The sequence below is a fragment of the Gobio gobio genome (assembly GCF_949357685.1).
Source record: "Gobio gobio genome assembly, chromosome: 7".
Lineage (NCBI taxonomy): Eukaryota > Metazoa > Chordata > Actinopteri > Cypriniformes > Gobionidae > Gobio > Gobio gobio.
The window spans coordinates 18901918-18922359 of record NC_137103.1 but is presented as its reverse complement, the minus strand read 5'-3'; the positions used below and the strand labels follow the sequence as shown (position 1 = coordinate 18922359).

Here is a 20442-nt window from a genome sequence, read left to right as displayed (position 1 = left end):
CTAATTCTACCCTGACCCTATAGTAAGTACATATAGTTAATTCATATTACTCAGTACTTACTACGCTGTAACAATGACAATAAAATAAAGTGTAACCCAAATTTCTTATATTGTTAAATTTTGTTCATATCGCCCACCCCTAATTTCTACCGTCTGCTGTCAGCAGAACTGTTCTTTTTCATGCCTTGACCATTTTGGACGAGTAGCCTCTCATGGTTTATATGTTGCAAGCACATCCCGAAGTAATCTCACATCGTTTGGCCATGGAAAATGTCAAGACTGAGACTTTATGGTGGAAAATGCTTTGGGGTCACATATTCGTTGGAAAAACAGCTAGAAAAATACTCAGGGAGTGAGTGTCCCCTCACTTGAAAATGATAGAAAAACCAAATGCAATGAGTCAGAGGTACAATAATAGCTTCCATCTGGGACCTGACCCTAGTTTACGAAGGATAATTCCGGCATGAAAGGCCCGCAGCAAACCTGAAAATGACGGCCCTCTTAAGAACAAAGCTTCGGTCGTGTGTGTAAAAAACCAATCTGTCTTGCAAAGGTGTTAAACGATTACCAGATCAGGTGAAACCACAAAAAACCAAGGACAAGTCTTAGTATTTGTCTTTTTTTAAAGGATAAAACAAATCTCATTTCCACAACTGCTACAAAAATTCTCTGAGTTACTTTGAGTTCTCTCACTTAGATCAGCTTCGTTCATTGGGCTTCCCTCACCAAACAGATAGACATGCTTCTGAGTCAGCTATTTTTTCCTCGATTATGCTTATTTAGTGGGTCTGACACTCTGTCATTGTGAATTATAGCACAAACCACTGCCCTACTGTTTCAAAAGGAGACAATGTCAAGGGCAAAATCCCATGAGTTGCATCCGAAGAAAATACCCAGGTTACATAAAGCACACTACACGCAAATTCAAATTACACAAGTTGATTTAAATGAACACACTATATAGTGCATAAGGAAAAACTGTGTTATGTCAACTAACAAAGATTCCTTAAAACTCCTCTCTCTTCTCTTCTTCTACCTGACCTGGTCAATGATTTCTGAGGCTTTATTACGTCAGAGCCCCAATGATTATGTGCAGAGTGCAGTGCATTTTCTGATGCCTGAGGACATCCAGGTCCTGTTTGAAGCCCTATTTTTCCCACTCATTACTGCCAATGGCCCTAACAAAGACCTAAAAGAAGTGAGGCAAAAAAGCAGCACTCCAGGAACACTGTTTCTCATCGCAAGTAGGGGAGATTTGGTCAGTGCAACCCACAATGGCCATTATTTCGGGAACACTGGTGTGGATGACAGGGTGGTGACTGGGGATTTCAAAATCTCATTCAAAGAAAGGTCAAAGAGTGATGTAAAACACGTGGTATGAGATCGCCAGACAGACACGCAAATACAGCCTTTGATCCACCAGCCAGGACCTTCATCCACAGAGACGGCGACACTCCACTATTTCAACCCACTTACGTGAATCGGTCAAAATCCAGAGGTGGAAAAAACAACACACTGGCCTCCCTGAAATACCGTTACTCACGATTACACTAATTGTGCAACGAAATGAAAAATTTGCACAGATGAAAATCTATTAAAGTCCCATCATCTGCTTGAGTGAGAGAGCATGACCCTTGAAGGAGGCCTCACTGCTGTATAAAGCTTTTTTAGGAGTGTTTTTAATTGTCCATCGCGGTGAGCACAAACTATCCTAACTGACTGAATGCTCTTTAGGGACTTTCAGTCTTAACAATCAGTGCATAAAATTAATGAGCTGTCCTGCTGCTGTGATTTGAAACAAAGCCGGGCAAGCGAACACGTTCCCCATCTGAGCCTCATGCTTTGGGTATTGCAAAACTCAGCCTCATTATCACCACTACCGACTCAAAGGAACTGAACACTCAGAACACACGAACAACACAACCGCAGCGAGAGCCGTTGATTTTGGAAATGCTATTCAGAACAGAGCAAACAGCCTATAAATTCATTCCCGGCATCTGCCACTACAGACATCAAAGCTTTTGTCGTATTTCAATCAACTAAAGTGAGATATATATAAATTTATATCAAATTAAATCAATTGAAATCAAAATAAATCAATTGAAAAAATAAATAAATAAATAAAATAAACTTGACATAAACTGTACTTGTTCCTCAAATCTGATTGGAATGATTGGAGTGTTGTTCCAGGATCAACAAAGATGTTGATCCAAGAACGTGTTGTACTTGGTGAAATCTTGGTGAAATCAGTTTTTTTGTAAGAAAGGTCAGTAAGATTTTTTTTTTAAAGAAATGAATAAGAATATTCAGCAAGGATGTGTTAATTGATCAAAAGTTACAATAAAACCATTTATAATATTACAAAGGATTTCTATTACAAATAAGTGCTGTTCTTTAAACTTTTTATTCAAAAAGTAATCCTGAAAACAAATGCATCATAGTTTTCTAGGTTGATAATAATAAGAAATGTGTCTTGAGCAACAAATCAGAGTATTAGAATGATATCTGGATCATGTGGATCAAGTATAGAGTAATGATTTTCAGGAATAAATTACATTTTAAAAATATATTAAAATAGAAGACAGCTATTTTAAACTGTAATAATGTTTCATAAAATTACTTTTTTTACATTTTTTTTTAATCAAATAAATACAGCCTTGATGAAAATAAGAGATACACATTTGTACAATGCTAAACTGAAGCTATGGGGGATTTTTGGTTTGTAGCATAAAAAAGTATTATTTTCAAAGTGAGGGACACCAGTAGAACTACATCAGGACAGAAGTACAGCTGCTTTGAAGTGGTGCATCACTAAACCATATCAGCCCCCAAATCTGCCTAAAAACCAAGAATAGCCTCCATCAGGCTGTATTAAATCCAGCTTTTGGCTCAGAGGTTTCAATCCAGCTTTAAGGGCTTGTTAAAATAACCCATCGCACTTTCTGCCGCCGCATTATTAAGATCTGATAACTAATCAGGGATAGTGAGCACAGGGATTGTATATCTTGGTAAATCCAACCGGAATGTAAACCATTGCCACTCTCAAAGGAGCCCTGTGGCAGCTGCGAACATGGGAAGCTTCGCAAAACAGACAGACATCCGGCTCAAATACTCCTTTTATTTGCTGTTTTAAGATCAAATTATGGTTAGAAGAATTTCACACAGATTTTAGATCGTTGACTCGCTCCATTTCATTTTCATAAAGGCTGTAATTTCCAATCCTGGACCAATTTAACCAAACAGTGTAATGCAGCAGCCGTATGGCAAAATTTGGATGAAGAATGTGCGAATAACAGCACAGAGGTTATGATATGGTGCAATATTTCTATACACTCTTAGTGCTGACACCGCTACAGTGGAGTCTTTCTGTTAGCGATAATGAACATGTGAAAATCTACTTAAGAATCACCCCTAGGTCTACGGCTCTACCGATGCTGATAATTAAAGTAACCTTCATTTCATCTGTTGGAAATATATCACTTCTCTCCACAAGTTCACACATATTAAAACACAAAATCACACTCATTTACACACAAGCTCACACCCACACGTGCACATGCATACATGAATTTGTGTTCGCATTAGAGAAACGGCTCATTTGCATAATCCTTTAAAAAATATTACAGGCACATTAAGGATCTTACTTCCTTTTACTAGGCAAAATATAGCAATTTTATCTTAATATGTTTAAGCCTTCACAATCAAATTACTGAATCTCAATAGCTTTATTGAGTATTTAATTTAAATTATTAAAAAGAGTAATAGATAAAAGTAGTCTAAAAGTAATCTAACCATATTTTTCACTAAATATTCACAAAAGAGAATAATTTTCTATATATATATATATATATATATATATATATATATATATATATATATATATATATATATATATATATATATATATATATATATATATATATATATATATATATATATATATATATATATAAAATGTTCATGACACACCTTGCATATAGCATTTTAAAATTATGATACAATAAATGATTCATTCAATCAGAACTAATTCATTTAAAATGACAGCATGAGCTGAATTAATTATTATTATTATGCTAATTTAGTTTTGTTCATCTTTATGCTAAACTAAATGACATGCTCTTTAGGATATTTAATTGTCAAATAAAAACTTTAAACATTAAAATCATCACAATATTCTAAATAACGACTGATTTTTATATCACAACCAAATTCCCTATGAATATATTGTGAATATTCCATATGTTACCTCTATGACTATAAAATTATATAAAAATAATAACAGCTATCCAAGCTGCTCTGACACACTGAAAACACCGGATCATGAGCAGCTCACGTGTATTAAATGAACACAGTGCCATGCATGCTTTACTCTGAAACACAGCACATATATTATTTAATTAAACACAGCCTTTGTGATCACACTAATCACACTAAGACTGCGATTCTAGTTTTATTTCAATGAATCGCGATGATGCAAAAAGGTCTAATACTTCTATTTACTTTCTTTTTAAATTTAACCATCAAAATAACCTCAATCTTCTTCTGAATCCTTGATAAATTGTGTGCTATTGCTTCCAGTTCAGATATTGCAATCCAACACCCAAAATTTCAACTCAAGTAAAACTTTTCAATCCAAACATTTACAAAGGCATTACCCAGGAAACCGCATGCAGCAGTTGCACTCCACAAAGACAAAAAGCTATTAATTATTTAAGAGGGGCTCCCTTAGAGAAGCATCAAAACCCGCTATATGACTCATCCACACTTGAAGTGTTGAAATGAAGGTCTGCACACCTCAAAATATCAGAGTCACACTCGGGCTCCCTGCCGTAATCAATCCGTTAGCACAGCGGGCCTGCCGAGAGATTTGTGACTTAGACCCTTCCTCTGCACATGAGTGTACGACGCAGCAGCTGTCACGCTCTGGTAATATAAGCCCTTATTAGTGTCCATTAGGCTGCACTGAAACTAATAAGAGATTGTCAAATACATCCAAACATTCACACAACTCTTCAGAAAACAGAAGGGCATGGTGAATCACCCTCTTAATGCAAAGCTCGTCGACAAGATCACTTCCATCACAAGGGTGATCAAGAGGAGGAACAGAGATTTATTGATGAGATGAAAATTAAAAATAAAAATAAAATCTACTTGTTAGGTACACAAAAATGATACTGAGATTCATTCAATGACCATTATTCAATCACTCACTCAATAATTAATTTATTCGCTCACTAATTCAATCAATCAATAGATAAATCATGGGTTATTATAGTATTATGTATATACTATTATAGATTTCATTAATATTTTTCATTAACGTTCATTTTAATATTTAAATTTTAATAACATTTTTAGTAATTTTGTGATTTGCATTAGTTTTTATATTACTATTTATATTCATTTTAATTTCAATTTTAGTTTTAATTTATTTCCAGTTAGTAATTGTAGTGCTTCTGCTTAAGTTTATTTCAGTTAGATTACAAGGCAACATACAGTCAAACCAAAAATTATTCAGACACCAGATATCATTTTTTTACTAGTGTGTGCAGGACACTAAAGTTAATTTATGTAAGTGAAGATGGCAAAATAAAGGAAACTGTGACATATTATACCCAACAATTCTTCATACAGAGGACTACCAGTAAAATGTATTAATATTTGGGGCCAAAATTATTCAGACACTTTGACCTGACCATGTTTTGCTTGAGTGTTTTTTCTTTAATTGCTATTGCAAACTTTTACACACCAGACTGAACAAAAGTAAGCACTGCTTGGTAATTGGTTGATGTAAATTGGTATTATCTAATTGTGTACTTAAATTGAACAGCTAACAGCTCATTGGTTGATTGTAATCCATCACATACCTTTCCATCAAAATTATCTGACATTATCAAGATTGATTTATACACAGTTTAACTCAGTTCTTGTCATATTTTATTACCATTTTCTAAACTATAGTAAACAAACTGTGATAATGTGTCTGAATACATTTTGGTTTGACAGTATATAGCCTATATATTCCAAATTACATTAATTGTTTTTAATAGCTTTAGATTTAGTTAATAGCAAAACAACCCTGGCTCAACTCACTGTTTCATTCACTCAATTCACAATCATTCAAATCAAAATCATTCACTCATTCATCTTATTTACTCTTTCATTATTTCATCATCACTTCACTTGTTTATTCATCCACTTATTCACTAGTTCATTCACTCATGTACTTATCAACACCCTCCCACTGTCATTATCATTTAAATCCTAGAGACACACTGAATCACTTGACAGGCGTCTGGTTCTACACACCACAAATGGGTGTTTGGATTGATAAATTGTATGGAGCAGTCACCTTCAGAGGCATCAGTCCTACACTTCTCCTGCCAAACCACAGGCTAGAAAACTAGCCAGCAAAAATGCATGACCATGCACAACTATTTGAAATGTATGGTCAGGCCTCAGACATCAGCATTTGTATTCAGTTTCATCGTGTTTTGGCTGATCCCACGTTTCATTCCACTCATGGGGTAAAACGAGAAACGCCAAAATCACATGTGTTTCATATTAATCACGTTTGATGAATAAGGAATTAGGTGAGAAAATTGTCTGCTTACACATATTAATAAGGAACTTTCCAAAAAGATAGATTATCATTCTTTGTTTTTTTTTTTTTTAGAACAGCTTGTTGAATATAGCCAAGTAGTGCTCACGGACAATCAAAATAACCACGTTAGAATTGTTAAATTATCTGCAGTTCAATAAGACATTTAACAAAGTGTAATAATTATTACAAGCAGAGTGTGATAATCAATGATCTTCCAAGGGAAGGATGTCATCCCTAAACTTAAATCAGCAGGTCAGAGGTCAAAGATCCTTAATGATTTAACCACTATCTTCCTACTTCACGGGCCAATAACAATACTAGAACAAGAGGTCAAGTTTAGCCCATCATTGCTATGGTTAAAGAAAAAACTCAGGAACAACAGTATACTAATTTTTTAGAGCAGTGAAAACTGTAGTGCGGTCTTATTTTCCTCATCATTTCGCCTATGGCATGCAAGTCTCATGCATCTTGATGTAAACACCCTCATGACCCATTTTGCAGCTGTTCCACATATAGTATTCCATAACAGACACAAAAATACACACAAACACAGATGTCTAACTGAACACAAGCCGGCAATCAGGGATACTCTCACATCAAGATACAGTTAGACAGAGAACATCTCTGAGTACTGCTGGAGTACAGAGGATAGACGCAGAGCATTAAGAAGAGCAGAAGTGATTTCTCCAGGGAGACGGAGTAACTCAAGTAATACCATGGGCAGGACTGAAGTGCTCAAACCAGCTGCCAGCCAATCTATTATCAGCTCTCTGAACCACAGCAAAACTCACACATATACACACCAGACAAAATGTTTTAGGGCACCTTCAAACTAAAGCTGTGCTTTTTGGGGTGAAAACAGACTTCCAAACTTGGGTTTCCATTTCAAAAGGTGGTCTATGTGTGAAGCAAATATAGTAGTTCATAATTGGTATAAAACGCAATCGTGGAACAGAATCGCTATTGATCACATTCCCATTCCCGAGCATGTTCCTGACCATTTCTCATGACCGCTTCTCTCTGAATAAATTGTGTTTGAGAGCAGCTCTGCATTCTTTCAATGCAGCTGCGTCAGACAAACGCAAATGTGGTTTTGTGCGTGTAAACTTTAGGTGGTAAATTGAATTCATAGGGGCAAATACATAAATAGCAATGAAACTACTGTACTCATGTTTAATGATGCAAAAGCAAATAGTGTAAATGGACCTGCAGTAGTGGTTCAGAGAAGGCAAACTCCCTTATGCACTAATCAGGGTGTATTGTTGTATTCAAAAAAATTTAATAGAACCCAAAATGGAGTTAAACACAGGAGTTATTATTTTTCAATTGAACTTCTTTTAAAGTTAACTTGATATAAAAAAATGTCCAAAATCTGTTATTTTGGGGGTACAACAGCTCGTCACTTAGGCAAAGGGACAACTTTGTACCGTATCTACCCCTAAAGGTGCATATGAGTCCCTTAAGGCTTGTACACACCGGGACGAATATTGCGCGCGCTTATCGTCAGGGTTTTTCGTGACGTTTTTCGGGGCGTCTTGAGTGTTCACACCCAAGCAATTTTCACTGGCGATGCGCCGAGTGAACGTGCACATTCAGTAGATAATGCTCCCGGTACAAAAGGTGGTACTTTGGTGGTACCCGGTACTTTACGCTTCTGACACTCGCTTGTCACACTGAAGAAGAAGAGAGACAGTATTTACGTGCTTGCCAAAACCAGAGACATATTATATCTATGGCCAAAACCATTCACACACTTTTTTCTAACTGGCAAGCAGCATTAGCAGCTCATCTTCTTCTTTGTCTACTTACTACTTCTTCGTCATATTAATGTGTGCTCGGCAAGACCGATTTTGTGCTTGAGCGCTACCAAGTCGTGTTTTACTGTAACTTCAGCAGCTCCAGCCACGTGAACAAAAGCGCTGATCTCATTGGACGGCCAGTTTTTAACGTGCCGTGTCAAAATAAAAAAACGAACCCCCCGCGTTTTTTTTTAAATGACGCTTTTACGCCTGCCATTTTGCGCGTCGGTGTGCACACTCACATTGGCGCCCATTGTTTAGTCACGAGGCGTTAAACGTCGGCGATAAACGCGTGCGAAAATCGTCCCGGTGTGAACAGGCCTTTAGAATATTAATATTTATATCTTTAAGGTACTACTTTTAACCTTTTAAGTGTAAATAATGTACCCCTAAGTAAGGATACTGCCGCAGTGACAAGATGTTGTACCCCTAAAGACACAATTTTTGCACAAACATTGTTTACATTTAAACCCAAACTCTAGCATTACAACTCAATCTGATCATCTGAATCTAATGTGAGACAAGGAACTATGGCAAAGATCTTCTCTTTTCATCAGTTTACAATGTTTAAATATGTGTATGTGTCTTTAGCCTATAAAAAATCTACATAAAGCAGTGGAAGTCTCAGATGCTTTACATCAAACACACACACACGTATCCCTCTTCAATGACTAACGTACATCTATTTATGCGTCTGATGAGGTGATGCAGAGAAGTGTTTCACAAGCTTAACTGCTTCAAGCTGCCCTTTATGGGGGTCTGGACCACAGATCTCCCCTGTCCTCAGCTACACAGAATTCTCATATTCCTCTCTCCAGAGCATGGCTGACAGATCAGAGGTGTGTCCATATCTTGGAAAAATCCATTTGCACTCAGAGCGCGGGACAGATACTCAACTCACCATGGAGTTTAGAAACATTTCCATCGTGAGCCAAATGCTTCGCCATTACAGACAATGAGCAGCATAAACAAATGAATGGTATTCCAGGGACACACTCAGTTGTCCTATTTAGAGCTGCTGTCTACAGAGCCGGTGCTAGTACATTACGCTGATGAAAGGAAGAAAATGGGCCGTGAAATGAAAAAGGCACTGTAAGGAGAAAAGTGTGCATGTGAGAGAAAAACTCTACCTTGGCAAGCGACTCCCCGCTCTTCATAACCTATGTTGCACAGGCATTTCCCAATAGGCACCAGCCACTCTCCCTCAGTACTGCAGTACATTTTTGGCGGATCCTCCTCCCTGGAATTGTTGACGCAGGAGCCCCTAACCTCCACCAACGACTGAGAGTCCGTCGGTACCGTGTCAGGAAACATAGCCAGGTTCCTCACCGTAAAAGGGCATTTTTTAAAGTACACCCGCACGGAAACCAGGGCCACGCAGGCTCCCACATCCTGGAAAGCCAGGTAAAAGCCCTTCTTAGTCATGGGCCCCACCTCACGGACCTCTGTGTTTAACTTCAGGATACGGTCCCCTAGGTCCATCTGAGTAAAGCTCTCATCAGCGGCGATGGTGTCTATTTTGGAGAACTGGTGTTCACGGAACTTACTTCCCTGGTCTTCATCTGTCTCCAGGTAGTGTAAGTTGAATGTCTCTTTGCAGGTCAGGACCATGGGAATACTGTTGCAGTCTCTCAGGGTAAACTTGAGCTCCACATAGATCTTCTGCGCGGAATTGCGATGAATCCAATTGGTCCTCAACCAGTTGTTCTGGCTGTATTCCATCACGTTGCACACCTGGAAGGTCCGGATGGGTGTGTAATGCTCATCCACACCGCTAATTTCCTCCCACTGCAAAAAGAGAAAGAAGTTAATCAAATCTATTCCGAGGGAAGCGAACGGCTACTGTACTCGTACATTTCAATGGAACCGAGACGAATGTAAAACACCTGAACAGCGGGCTTATTTATTTCTCAAACACATTTGGAATAATGAATCATTTCAAATTAATATCTCCCCTGTTCATATATATAATTAATGTGGGACATAATTAACGAGGCCCTCCACTCTGAGTACTCTCCCTTGTAAGGCGAGCCTGACAAATCATTTTGTTTTGTCACTTGGGGTGTCCGGAGTCACAATGCGGCCCGAAGTCTTGAGGTTTAACATACACAAAGCAAAATAAATGATGAACTGAGAGGCATTGTTTTCTATTACAATAATGGAGTAGTATATGGCTCTCCGTCAAGCTGAAGTTTATAAAAGCCCTTGGCTGAGTGAGACAAGGCCTCTGGAGTGGCTGTGAGCTGTTCATTACCCAGCAGAACAAGTGTGCCCTCAGACTGAAGAATTGCCTATTTGTGTTTCAACTGTGAGGGTGCTTAATGAAACACCCAAAAGCTTTCAAATGTTTTGTTTTTTGTTTTTTTTCAGCATGTTGTTAAGATCTCAAAAATGTTATGTATTCACATTGTTAGATACACAGCCTTTATTTTGGAAGTAAATCAAACTGACTGAACTCATTGACAGCTGGAATTCCAACCACAAATTTTAATGCAAATTTTGGGATATTAATGTTATATGTAAAGCCAAAAGGGAAGAAAGTTTCTGTAATTTATTATAAATATATACATTGTGATGGAATGGCTGCCTCCCCGTGATTATCAGCACCACCCCACCTCTTACATCGCCACCCCTTTCGCCAGGTTCCCGATAGGAGTGGGTGTGAGAGAGCGAGGGCGCGGTAACAACCAGGGGTGCGTTTCCCGAAAACGTTGTTAGCCAACTATGGTCGCAAGTTCCGTCGTTAGCAGCATAGTTCAACGAGTCAGTGTTTCCCGAAACCATAGTTCCAATGAACGTTCGCAAACAGCATTGCAAAGTTGTGTGGTTGGAACGACAGCTCTCGACCTGTGCTTAGAAGCATAGTTTCTGGTTTGCAGGACATGTGGACTTCATAAATTCTTATCTTGAGCTTAAATAAGCACGCTGACACTCAGTACAACCGATATGTTTTATTTAGAATACATACAAATGTCATTTACATCTTTTAGTTTGTCAAGAGATTTAAAGCACCGTTTTTAAAGATTGCGCATGTGCGTACGTGCTCTAGTACATAAGGACGAGACAATGATTGAATCTGGAAATAAAGCTAATTAACTGAGAAAAATTTGAATTACTCCTCAGATGACGTTCATAATTTATAGCAAAAAATCTAGCATTAATTCAACCTTAAACAGACCCATTAAAAGAAGTTTTTACTCCACCACCTGCATGACATCATTAACCAACGTGGTTGAACGACAAATTTGCGACAATACAGTTTCGGGAAACAGTCGTGACTAGCTAGTTGATTTCTTCAACGATGCATCGTACTATGGAAGTTAAGCAGTGAGTTACGTCGTTGTACGGGAAACGCACCCCTTGATGCGTGGCACGTGATGGAATAATAAATTATTTCCATCAAGAGGTGCATCAATTTTTGGTCAAGATCTTGTATTGACAATGCAAGAGTCCAGCACTCTGTAAAGTCTTCTCCAGCACATCCCAAATATTTTCAATGAATTTAAGGTCTGGACTCAGAGGTGCCAATTCATGTGTGAAAATTATTCTTCATGCTCCCTCCCAACCATTCTTTCATAGTTTGACCCTGATGAATCTTGGCATTATCATCCTGGAATATGGCCATAATGTGTCTTCCTACATATTTTTTTAAGAAATGAAAAGCTACACACTCATCAATTAGGGTTAGAAGAACTGATGCATGTATATATGTATGTATGTGTGTGTGTGTGTGTGTGTGTGTGTGTGTGTGTGTGTGTGTGTGTGTGTGTGTGTGTGTGTGTGTGTGTGTGTGTGTGTGTGTGTGTGTGTGTGTGTGTGTGTGTGTGTGTGTGTGTGTGTGTGTGTGTGTGTGTGGGCATGTTTTCGTGAAATATCAGGACACAAATGTGTATAATGACATGGGTATGACATAGGTATTACAAAAAGAGGGTGAAATATGAGGACGTTCCCCATGTCCTCACTTTTCAAAATGCTTATAAATCACACAGAACAAGGTTTTTTTCACAGAAAGTGAACTGCACAGTCTCCTGTGAGGGTTAGGTTTAGGGACAGGGGCAGTGTAAGGGGATAGAAAATACGGTTTGTACGGTATAAAAACCATTACGCCTATGGAATGTCCTCACATTTCACAAAAACAAACGTGTGTGTGTGTGTGTGTGTGTGTGTGTGTGTGTGTGTGTGTGTGTGTGTGTGTGTGTGTGTGTGTGTGTGTGTGTGTGTGTGTGTGTGTGTGTGTGTGTGTGTGTGTGTATATATATATATATAGAATCTGAATAAATGAATGAATGAATAAAATGAAAAAAAAATGAAAAAATACTTGAGTATTATTTTATGAATAAAAGGAATCCCGATTCTGTGTAAATCTTCAGGCCTGGCATTAAGGCAGGATCTAAATGAGGCGTTATGATTATAGAACAATAAAATCTGCTTTTGATATTATTGAAGTTGTGAAGTGAACAAATATGATGCAAATTAAAATAAATCAATGGAAATTTCAGCTGGTCATTTGTCTCAGAGTTATTTACTGAGCCAACCGGTGTTCCCCAGCGTAGCTGATGCTCCAAATGAAGTCCAGGTGCCTGGGCTGTGCCGCATTATCAGACTGTATAGAGAATGACTGTACTGAAACCATGGCTGCCAAAATAAATGAAACATCATATACGATGTGTAAATCACACACACTTGAGAATATAGTGTGGACTGTCTGCTGCCATGAATGACATCATCACCAGCACAAGCCAATCGCCTTCAAATAACTCTACTTTATAATGCATAACACTCAGTTATAGAGAGGGAAAAACTGTAAAAGCCTTGTCTGGATATCTCTTTTATGGACAGCAGCTTCTAAAGGCCGCATTGATTTCTCCAAGAGCGCCAGGCTACGATTGGACACCAGTCTGTATTTCCTTCTCCACAGCAGGAGACGTCAGCCCTGTGCTTTGCAACTTAACACTCGACAGGCAGACTGAAGATGACTTTAGGTTTCTCCGAATATCACTTTACAATATAATCCCCCTCCAGCAAGGAAAGCAGCAGAGAAACGAGGAAATCAGCAGTTGGTACATTTGGCAGGGCTGCGGCCCAACTCCCCCCTGTGTACACTCAGTGTGTACACAGGCCAACTGGTACTTTAAACTAATAGATTCCCTGGCACTTGTGGACAAAGTGGTGCAAAGCTTATGTTTCAGACAGATATATAATAAAATTATAATCCTCCTCTCGCTCGTATTACAATGGAATTGCATTAGTTAGCAAAGACTGACATATACTGCTGGCTTTTGCTGGTATCACATGCACATTTCCTGTATAGGTGCACACAGTTTCTCTTGATCAAATCCGCTCTCTTCATTATAATGGACAAAATTGGAGCGAATTCTGTTTGTGAGGACTCCATTAGAGTCTGAAGGCTGGGATGTCAGAGAGGCCATAGAGGAAAATAAATGCTTATGGGTACACAGGAGATCTAGGAAATAGCTTGCTGTAAAAATACACATTTGTACTAATCGACAACTTGTGCAGTGAGGGCTTGAGATCCACTATAAGAATACACATAACTCCAAGCTTGAGTGGCATTATAGGATTAGTTTACTTCAAAATGAAAATTTCCTGACAATTTACTCCACCCAATCTTATCCAAGATGTTCATGTCTTTCTTTCATCAGTCTTTTGCTCACAAGTTTTTTGAGGAAAACATTCCAGGATTTTTCTTCACATAATGCATTTCAATTGCAACCAACGGGTTGAAGTTCCAAATCAATGCAGTTTCGAAGGGCTTCGAAGGGCTTCAGAGGCTCTGCACGATCCCAGCCGAGGAATAGGGTCTTATCTAGCGATATGTCACGTGATGACGTCATACGGAGTGAAGAAGAACAACACCGAAGTCGTGCAGTTAACGACTTTTTGAGGTTAAAAAGTATATAAATGTTTCTTTTTTTTAGAAAATGATGGTTTCACTAGATAAAAGGAGTTCCAGAGTGGAAGTAACTTTTCAAATTTTGATTAAAGATAGTTGTATTAAAGTGTATTAACTTGACCGGATTATTTGTTCCCCTTAAGACCTGTAATGTGGGCTAACAAAGTAAATAGGGTCAATTTTTATTTCATGAGGACTTGACTAGCAGTGTTTTCAGTAGCATAACAGTAGCTGCTTTCAAAAGTACAGTTTTTCTAGTAACAAGCTATTTTTTTCCCCATCAAGGAACGATGAAGAAAGACAAAAAAACAAGATCATTAGTTTTTGTCACAGTGTATTGCAAAATGTTTTAATAATCAAATACACTATAATTTTTTTCTTTCACATACTGTTGGAAAGTGTGATTAATTATGTAAAAAAAGATCTTGTGCAGCAACAATGTATGTAAAAGGCATTTTATATTACATCTTTTTATAGCAAATGGATTGCACTTTATTTTACAGTACATGCACTTATGATTACTTACAGTACTTGCCTAAGAAAGTACTGGGTAATATAAGATAACTACTTGGGTTAAGGCTAGGTTTAGGTGTAGGTTCAGGATTAGTACCTAGATATTACCCAGATATTGTAATCACCATAATAAGTAAATAGTATGTAGACGGGGAACAGGACTGTAAAATTAGGTGATTCCTCTGATTCTGTGTGAAAAAAGTACACTTCAGCATATTTTAAAAAGAGGACTTGCTACTGAAATAATATACTTTAAAATAAAAGTGCAAACTGAATGTAAATTTTCTGAACACGTACTTGCATTTAATTTACAATTAAATGGAAATATATTATTATTCAAATTTATATTAATTGCAATTAGTTGCATTTTAAATGCTTTTTTGAGCCATTATGTAGGACTTTAATAATTAATAATTAGTACTTCTATTGTCTAAAATATGGTTAAAGTACACTGACATATTGACTAACAAGCATTTATGGTAAATAACAAATACTTTAATGTCATTTTTATTGAAACTTATATGTCATATATATATATATATATATATATATATATATATATATATATATATATATATATATATATTTTTTTTTTTTTTTTTTTTTTTTTTTTAATTAAAGCATGAAAACATATACCAATCCAAGTATTAAGGTATTCATTCTGAGTCCTGATCATTACTTTGCGCAATATACTTCAATATCTTTTCATCAGCTATAGTCCAAATCTTTAATGTAGAGATTTGTTCCAAGTTCACACGAGCCGTCAATAAATATTTAAATATATTTGTAATAACACAAGTTGCAATTTAGTACATTTGAAATACATTATACTATAAAATACATTGTAACTTTAAATGTAATATTGAATAACACAATAGTTAAAATTATTAAAGTACTTTACATGTGTTTTAGTATGTTAGTTAACACATCGAACAACAAAATATTAAAACACAATTTAAAATGAACAACCTTTAATTTGACATTATTACTAAGTGCACTTTTTAAATGTCTACTTAAGTGTGTTAAGAAACACAGAAGTGTCATGACAGTCATGAAATTGTACTCTATATCTAAAGTATCTAAACTGTCTTTTAGTAATATTATACAGTATATGCAAGTACAGTTTAAAAAAACAGATTTAAGAAGTACACTACAAGTGTACATTACATTCAGTATAATTAAGCAAACATATTTTTCTCAAAGGATTAGAAAGAAAGAAAGAAAGAACATTGAATGTACTGTACACAAGTACACTAGCTTCTGTGTAATTAGCTACTTTTGATGGTTGCTATACTACTTAAGTGTAGCTTACTAAATTACCTTAATTTATGTGTAGCTTGTACCTTAAGAATCTAGAGTTTCAAAGCAGTTTACCCAAAGCTGTTCAAAAAGCATAAACTCATCCATATAATATTACAAACACCTAACTAAATTTAAGACACAAATCACCCTAATCACTAAAATGAAAACTGAAAAAGATTTATGTTTATCCGTGAGGCCCATGAACTTTCCCCATTCCCACAATATAGCAGAAAACACTCGAAATGACAAGTGCTTCACCATCTAAGATTTCCTGCACTAGGTCACAGCAACAACTGTACCCGATCAGTCAATACCTTTTCATCACAGCTTTTACCACAGAGGAACCATAACACATTGTGTGTTGCCCGGTCACCCCGCTGCGACCATATGACGTGCTAATCCACCTTTATAGAGGGGGTTTTCTTTGCACTTTGTACAGCTGGAGACCTTTCACAGTTTCTTTTCGGGGGCGGGGGGGGGGGGGGGGGGGTGGATACTAAATGAGTTTCAGCATCATGTTGGAAATATTGTCTTTCACTGCGGGCATTGGCAGAGTGTGACTTGAGCAATGCATAATGAAACTTTCGTGTTTTGTCTCGATTATGCTAAGATGCTTGAGATCTAGCTTCAACTCTAGTTTTTTAGAGACACAAATAAGAATGTTAATGTTAATAAGGAAATATGTTATATGGGATATCGATGTGCACAATGTGTAGTTTGACTTGTTTTATGAATATGACGCAAAAATCGATATGAATGTAAAGAAAATATTTTGTTTTGCACCAAATTCCAAATAAAAATAGAAAAATAAAATGTAATTGTAGTGAAATCTATGTAATATATTGTTATAAATCTATATGTGTGTGTGTGTGTGTGTGTGTGTGTGTGTGTGTGTGTGTGTGTGTGTGTGTGTGTGTGTGTGTGTGTGTGTGTGTGTGTGTGTGCGTGCGTGCGTGCGTGCGTGCGTGCGTGCGTGCGTGCGTGTGTGCGTGCGTGCGTGCGTGCGTCCGAGCGTGTGTGTTCTTCTATCCCGGTGGGGGCTTCAACTTGAATGCACACTGACTCATGGAGACTTGTGTCACCGTGGGGACCTAAATTGAGGTCCTCATGAGGAAACAAGTTTATAAATCACACAGAATGAGTTTTTTTTGTTTGTTTTATGTAAAAATGCTGAAAGATTTCTATGATGGGTAATTTTAGGGGTAGGGTTAGTGAAAAGGGGATAGAATATAAAAAACCATCACATCTATGGAGAGTCCCTACAAAGATAGTGAACCAGATGAGTGTGTGTGTAAAGTGCAAAATGTATAAAGTGGTAAAAAAAGTGAAATGTTACACAAAATGAAATAATTGCCATTCATTTTGGTAACGTACTGACAAAAGAAAATCTGAAAAATATTAACATTTTGAAATAATTTAAAATGTATTTGTTTAGCACTTTCACAATATTCTACATTTTGTTCCAAATCTAACTTGTAAATTAACAATCATTTCTTTTTACAAATAACAATATAATTATTTTATTATTCTCTTACATTTTTTTTTCTCATTTAACTACATGATATACATACAGTATGATGTGCAATTAATGTCATATAATACTATGTCATACTATAATATACTGTATGATTTTGATTATATCAATGAATCAAATCATGTATACATTGCTGGGTAGCAACTGATTATATGTAATCTGGATTACGTAATCAGATTCAAAAAAGTATACTTGTAATTATATTGTATAACAATTTAAAATACTCATAATCAGATTACAATTACATTTTAATTGATTACATGATTACTTAATATTCACAAAATGGCAGTAAATTATTTGTCATTTATTGATTTTAACTCTGTTTTAAATTGTCCTTTCTAAAACAGCCTATTGCTTATGTTTGTTCAGACAGTCTTCCAGTTTTCAAGTCAGAGGCCACACAGCATAAGGCCACACAGCATAACAAATAAATAATACATTTTTTGTGTATTGTTTTTTATTTTAAAATTTAAATTTTTATGGTTTAATTTATTACCCTTTTCACCAACTTAAAACCCCTCTGCAGTTCCTTCTCAAACCCCAGTTTAATGTTTAATGCACTTAATTTTGTTAATGCCAAATTTTCAACATAACAACATATCAAATCAATGTGATAAACAAGTTAAGGCTAAAAGTAAGGTAAAAGATTGTAGTCAGATTATATTACCTAGAATGTGTAATGTAATATATTATGTTTCTAAGTACAGTTTTCATCATTTAATTGGATTACAATTAGTTAGTAATACAGGGCTCTAGAGTGCAACCAATTTGGTCGCACATGCGCCCAAAATTTGTAAGGGTGCGACTACAATTTTTCCTAGGTCGCACCGGTGCACCTAACGTCCTTGCATCCGCTCAGCTGTCTCTCCACGAATGAAGCGTTTGTTCTCCTTTGACTGAACTCACACACACTGGTTGGATCATGTCGTGGTCTAAACCAATCCGAGACCGAGATGGGTGGCCTCGGATTGGCTGTGGTCTAGATATTCCTGCTTCGTGCTGTGTGTGTGATTGAAATTGCGACCTGAGCAGCACCAGAGAACCTGTGATTGTTATATTCCAAAAATAATCTCTTTGAGAATGTTATTTGCTGATATATCTACTGTTCTACCTGAAAGGCTAACGTTAGTATCATTGTTAATTTGTTGTGCCTGCTGCAAAGTTACTTTCTTGCTCTTTGAAAAAACTTTCGACCACTCTCCGGCAGTAACCTACCCGTAATAATTGATAATTTCACTATAGCATTTGTTCCAGTTGGCACAATTTTATTGAGAAATATAAAAAACTATAGGCTACCGTAGCCTACAATAACCTATCAGTAACGTTACCACATAATTATGACAATCATCAAAGCGTGTACCATATATATATATATATATAGCAGGAAGAGGAAATAAAGAAATCCATATTTTTATTTATTATGAGTTGTATTCATTGTTTATTATTTCATTATTTTTTAAATTAATTTATAACACTTTGTTAAAACTGTAGTTTTAAAATAGTATTTTTTTAAGTAATTTTTTAGTAATTCCTTCGTACGCGAGCCGGGGAAATTGGGTGCACTTAAATTTTGTGCTGGTGCACCTAAATAAAAAAGTTAGACGCACCAGTGCAACCAAGGCAAAAAGTTAGTCTGGAGCCCTGTAATATGTTTTATTAAGTACATTAGAATTTCAAAAACTAGTTCTACTACATTAACCACAAAAAAAAAAAAACATTCTGTCCATCTATATTTGAAGCTCTGAATATTTGCATTTCTGGCCTACTATCGAGTACAGCCACCGATACTCCCTCTGCGAGAGATCAAAAATCTTAAATGGAATTAAAAACAATGCCAAGCCAAGTCGGTGTTCAAGAGTCATTTGCACTTCTCTTTCTGTTCCTGAGGAGAAACGAGGCATTCCAAACCCCAAAACTACAACCACTAATCAAGCTCTAATCTGTGCCTCAACAGACGCCACAGCAAAGATGCTTTTTAACAACTCGAAGAACAATTGCATAGGGTCCTCAGAGCAATGCAACAGATCGCAGCAGTTCATACGGGTAGTCATGCCGCAGACAGAGTAATCCGACTGCCATGGGTAATGAATCCCAGGCTGAGGCCTGATGCAATTTGGAGAGGCCATAATAAACAGCGCTGCATGTTTAAAGGGCTGTCTGCGCAGGGCCGATTTATATTTACTGGCCTTATCTGAGCATGAGGCCGCACAGGGAGCGTCCGATGGGCTTAGCTCTTAATTTGCTTTAACCGGGCCGATTTGTGCTTACACTGGCAGAAGGCGGGCGGCCCATCCGTCAGTGTCAGTGCTGCAGCGGCACATTATTTGAAATCATTTTTGAGGGCATAGCTTTCAGGGCAAAATGCTTATCGCTCCAAACTAGGGAAAAGTCCTGAGTAATTAGAGTTAATTCACCTTGAGAACCTGATCTTCGCTGTAGTCATGACAATGGCTACACGTCGACTAAATAAATCCCAGAGCATTCAGCACGTATCTGCGAGGGATTTCCTTTTTCATTCTAAATCACCTTTATAGCTATTGTAAAGATTAATGATGCTTTCTCAATTGAATTTATGAATGTTTAGAAATTAATCTAGCAAATTAGTGCAATTACTCAATTTTCCATAAATGCACTCTACATTAAAAAGCACTTAATTTAAAATGCAAATTACCTTTTTTTTTTGCTTCATGTTTTTCTTTTTCTTTACTTTCGCTTTTATTCTCCCTTGCGTCTTAGAAAAAATAGCTTCACGTTTTACTGTGCCAACAGTAAAAAA

General features: G+C 36.8%; 1 protein-coding gene across 1 annotated transcript in view; it reads right to left on the bottom strand.

Moving 5' to 3' along the window:
* The window catches only part of epha3 (eph receptor A3), a 142795-nt gene that overhangs the window by 110751 nt on the left and 11602 nt on the right, over nucleotides 1-20442 (bottom strand). Inside the window, exon 3 of the mRNA XM_079821629.1 lies at nucleotides 9534-10191. Coding sequence (XP_079677755.1) covers nucleotides 9534-10191 — 658 coding nt within the window. The remainder of the gene's footprint in view (nucleotides 1-9533; nucleotides 10192-20442) is intronic.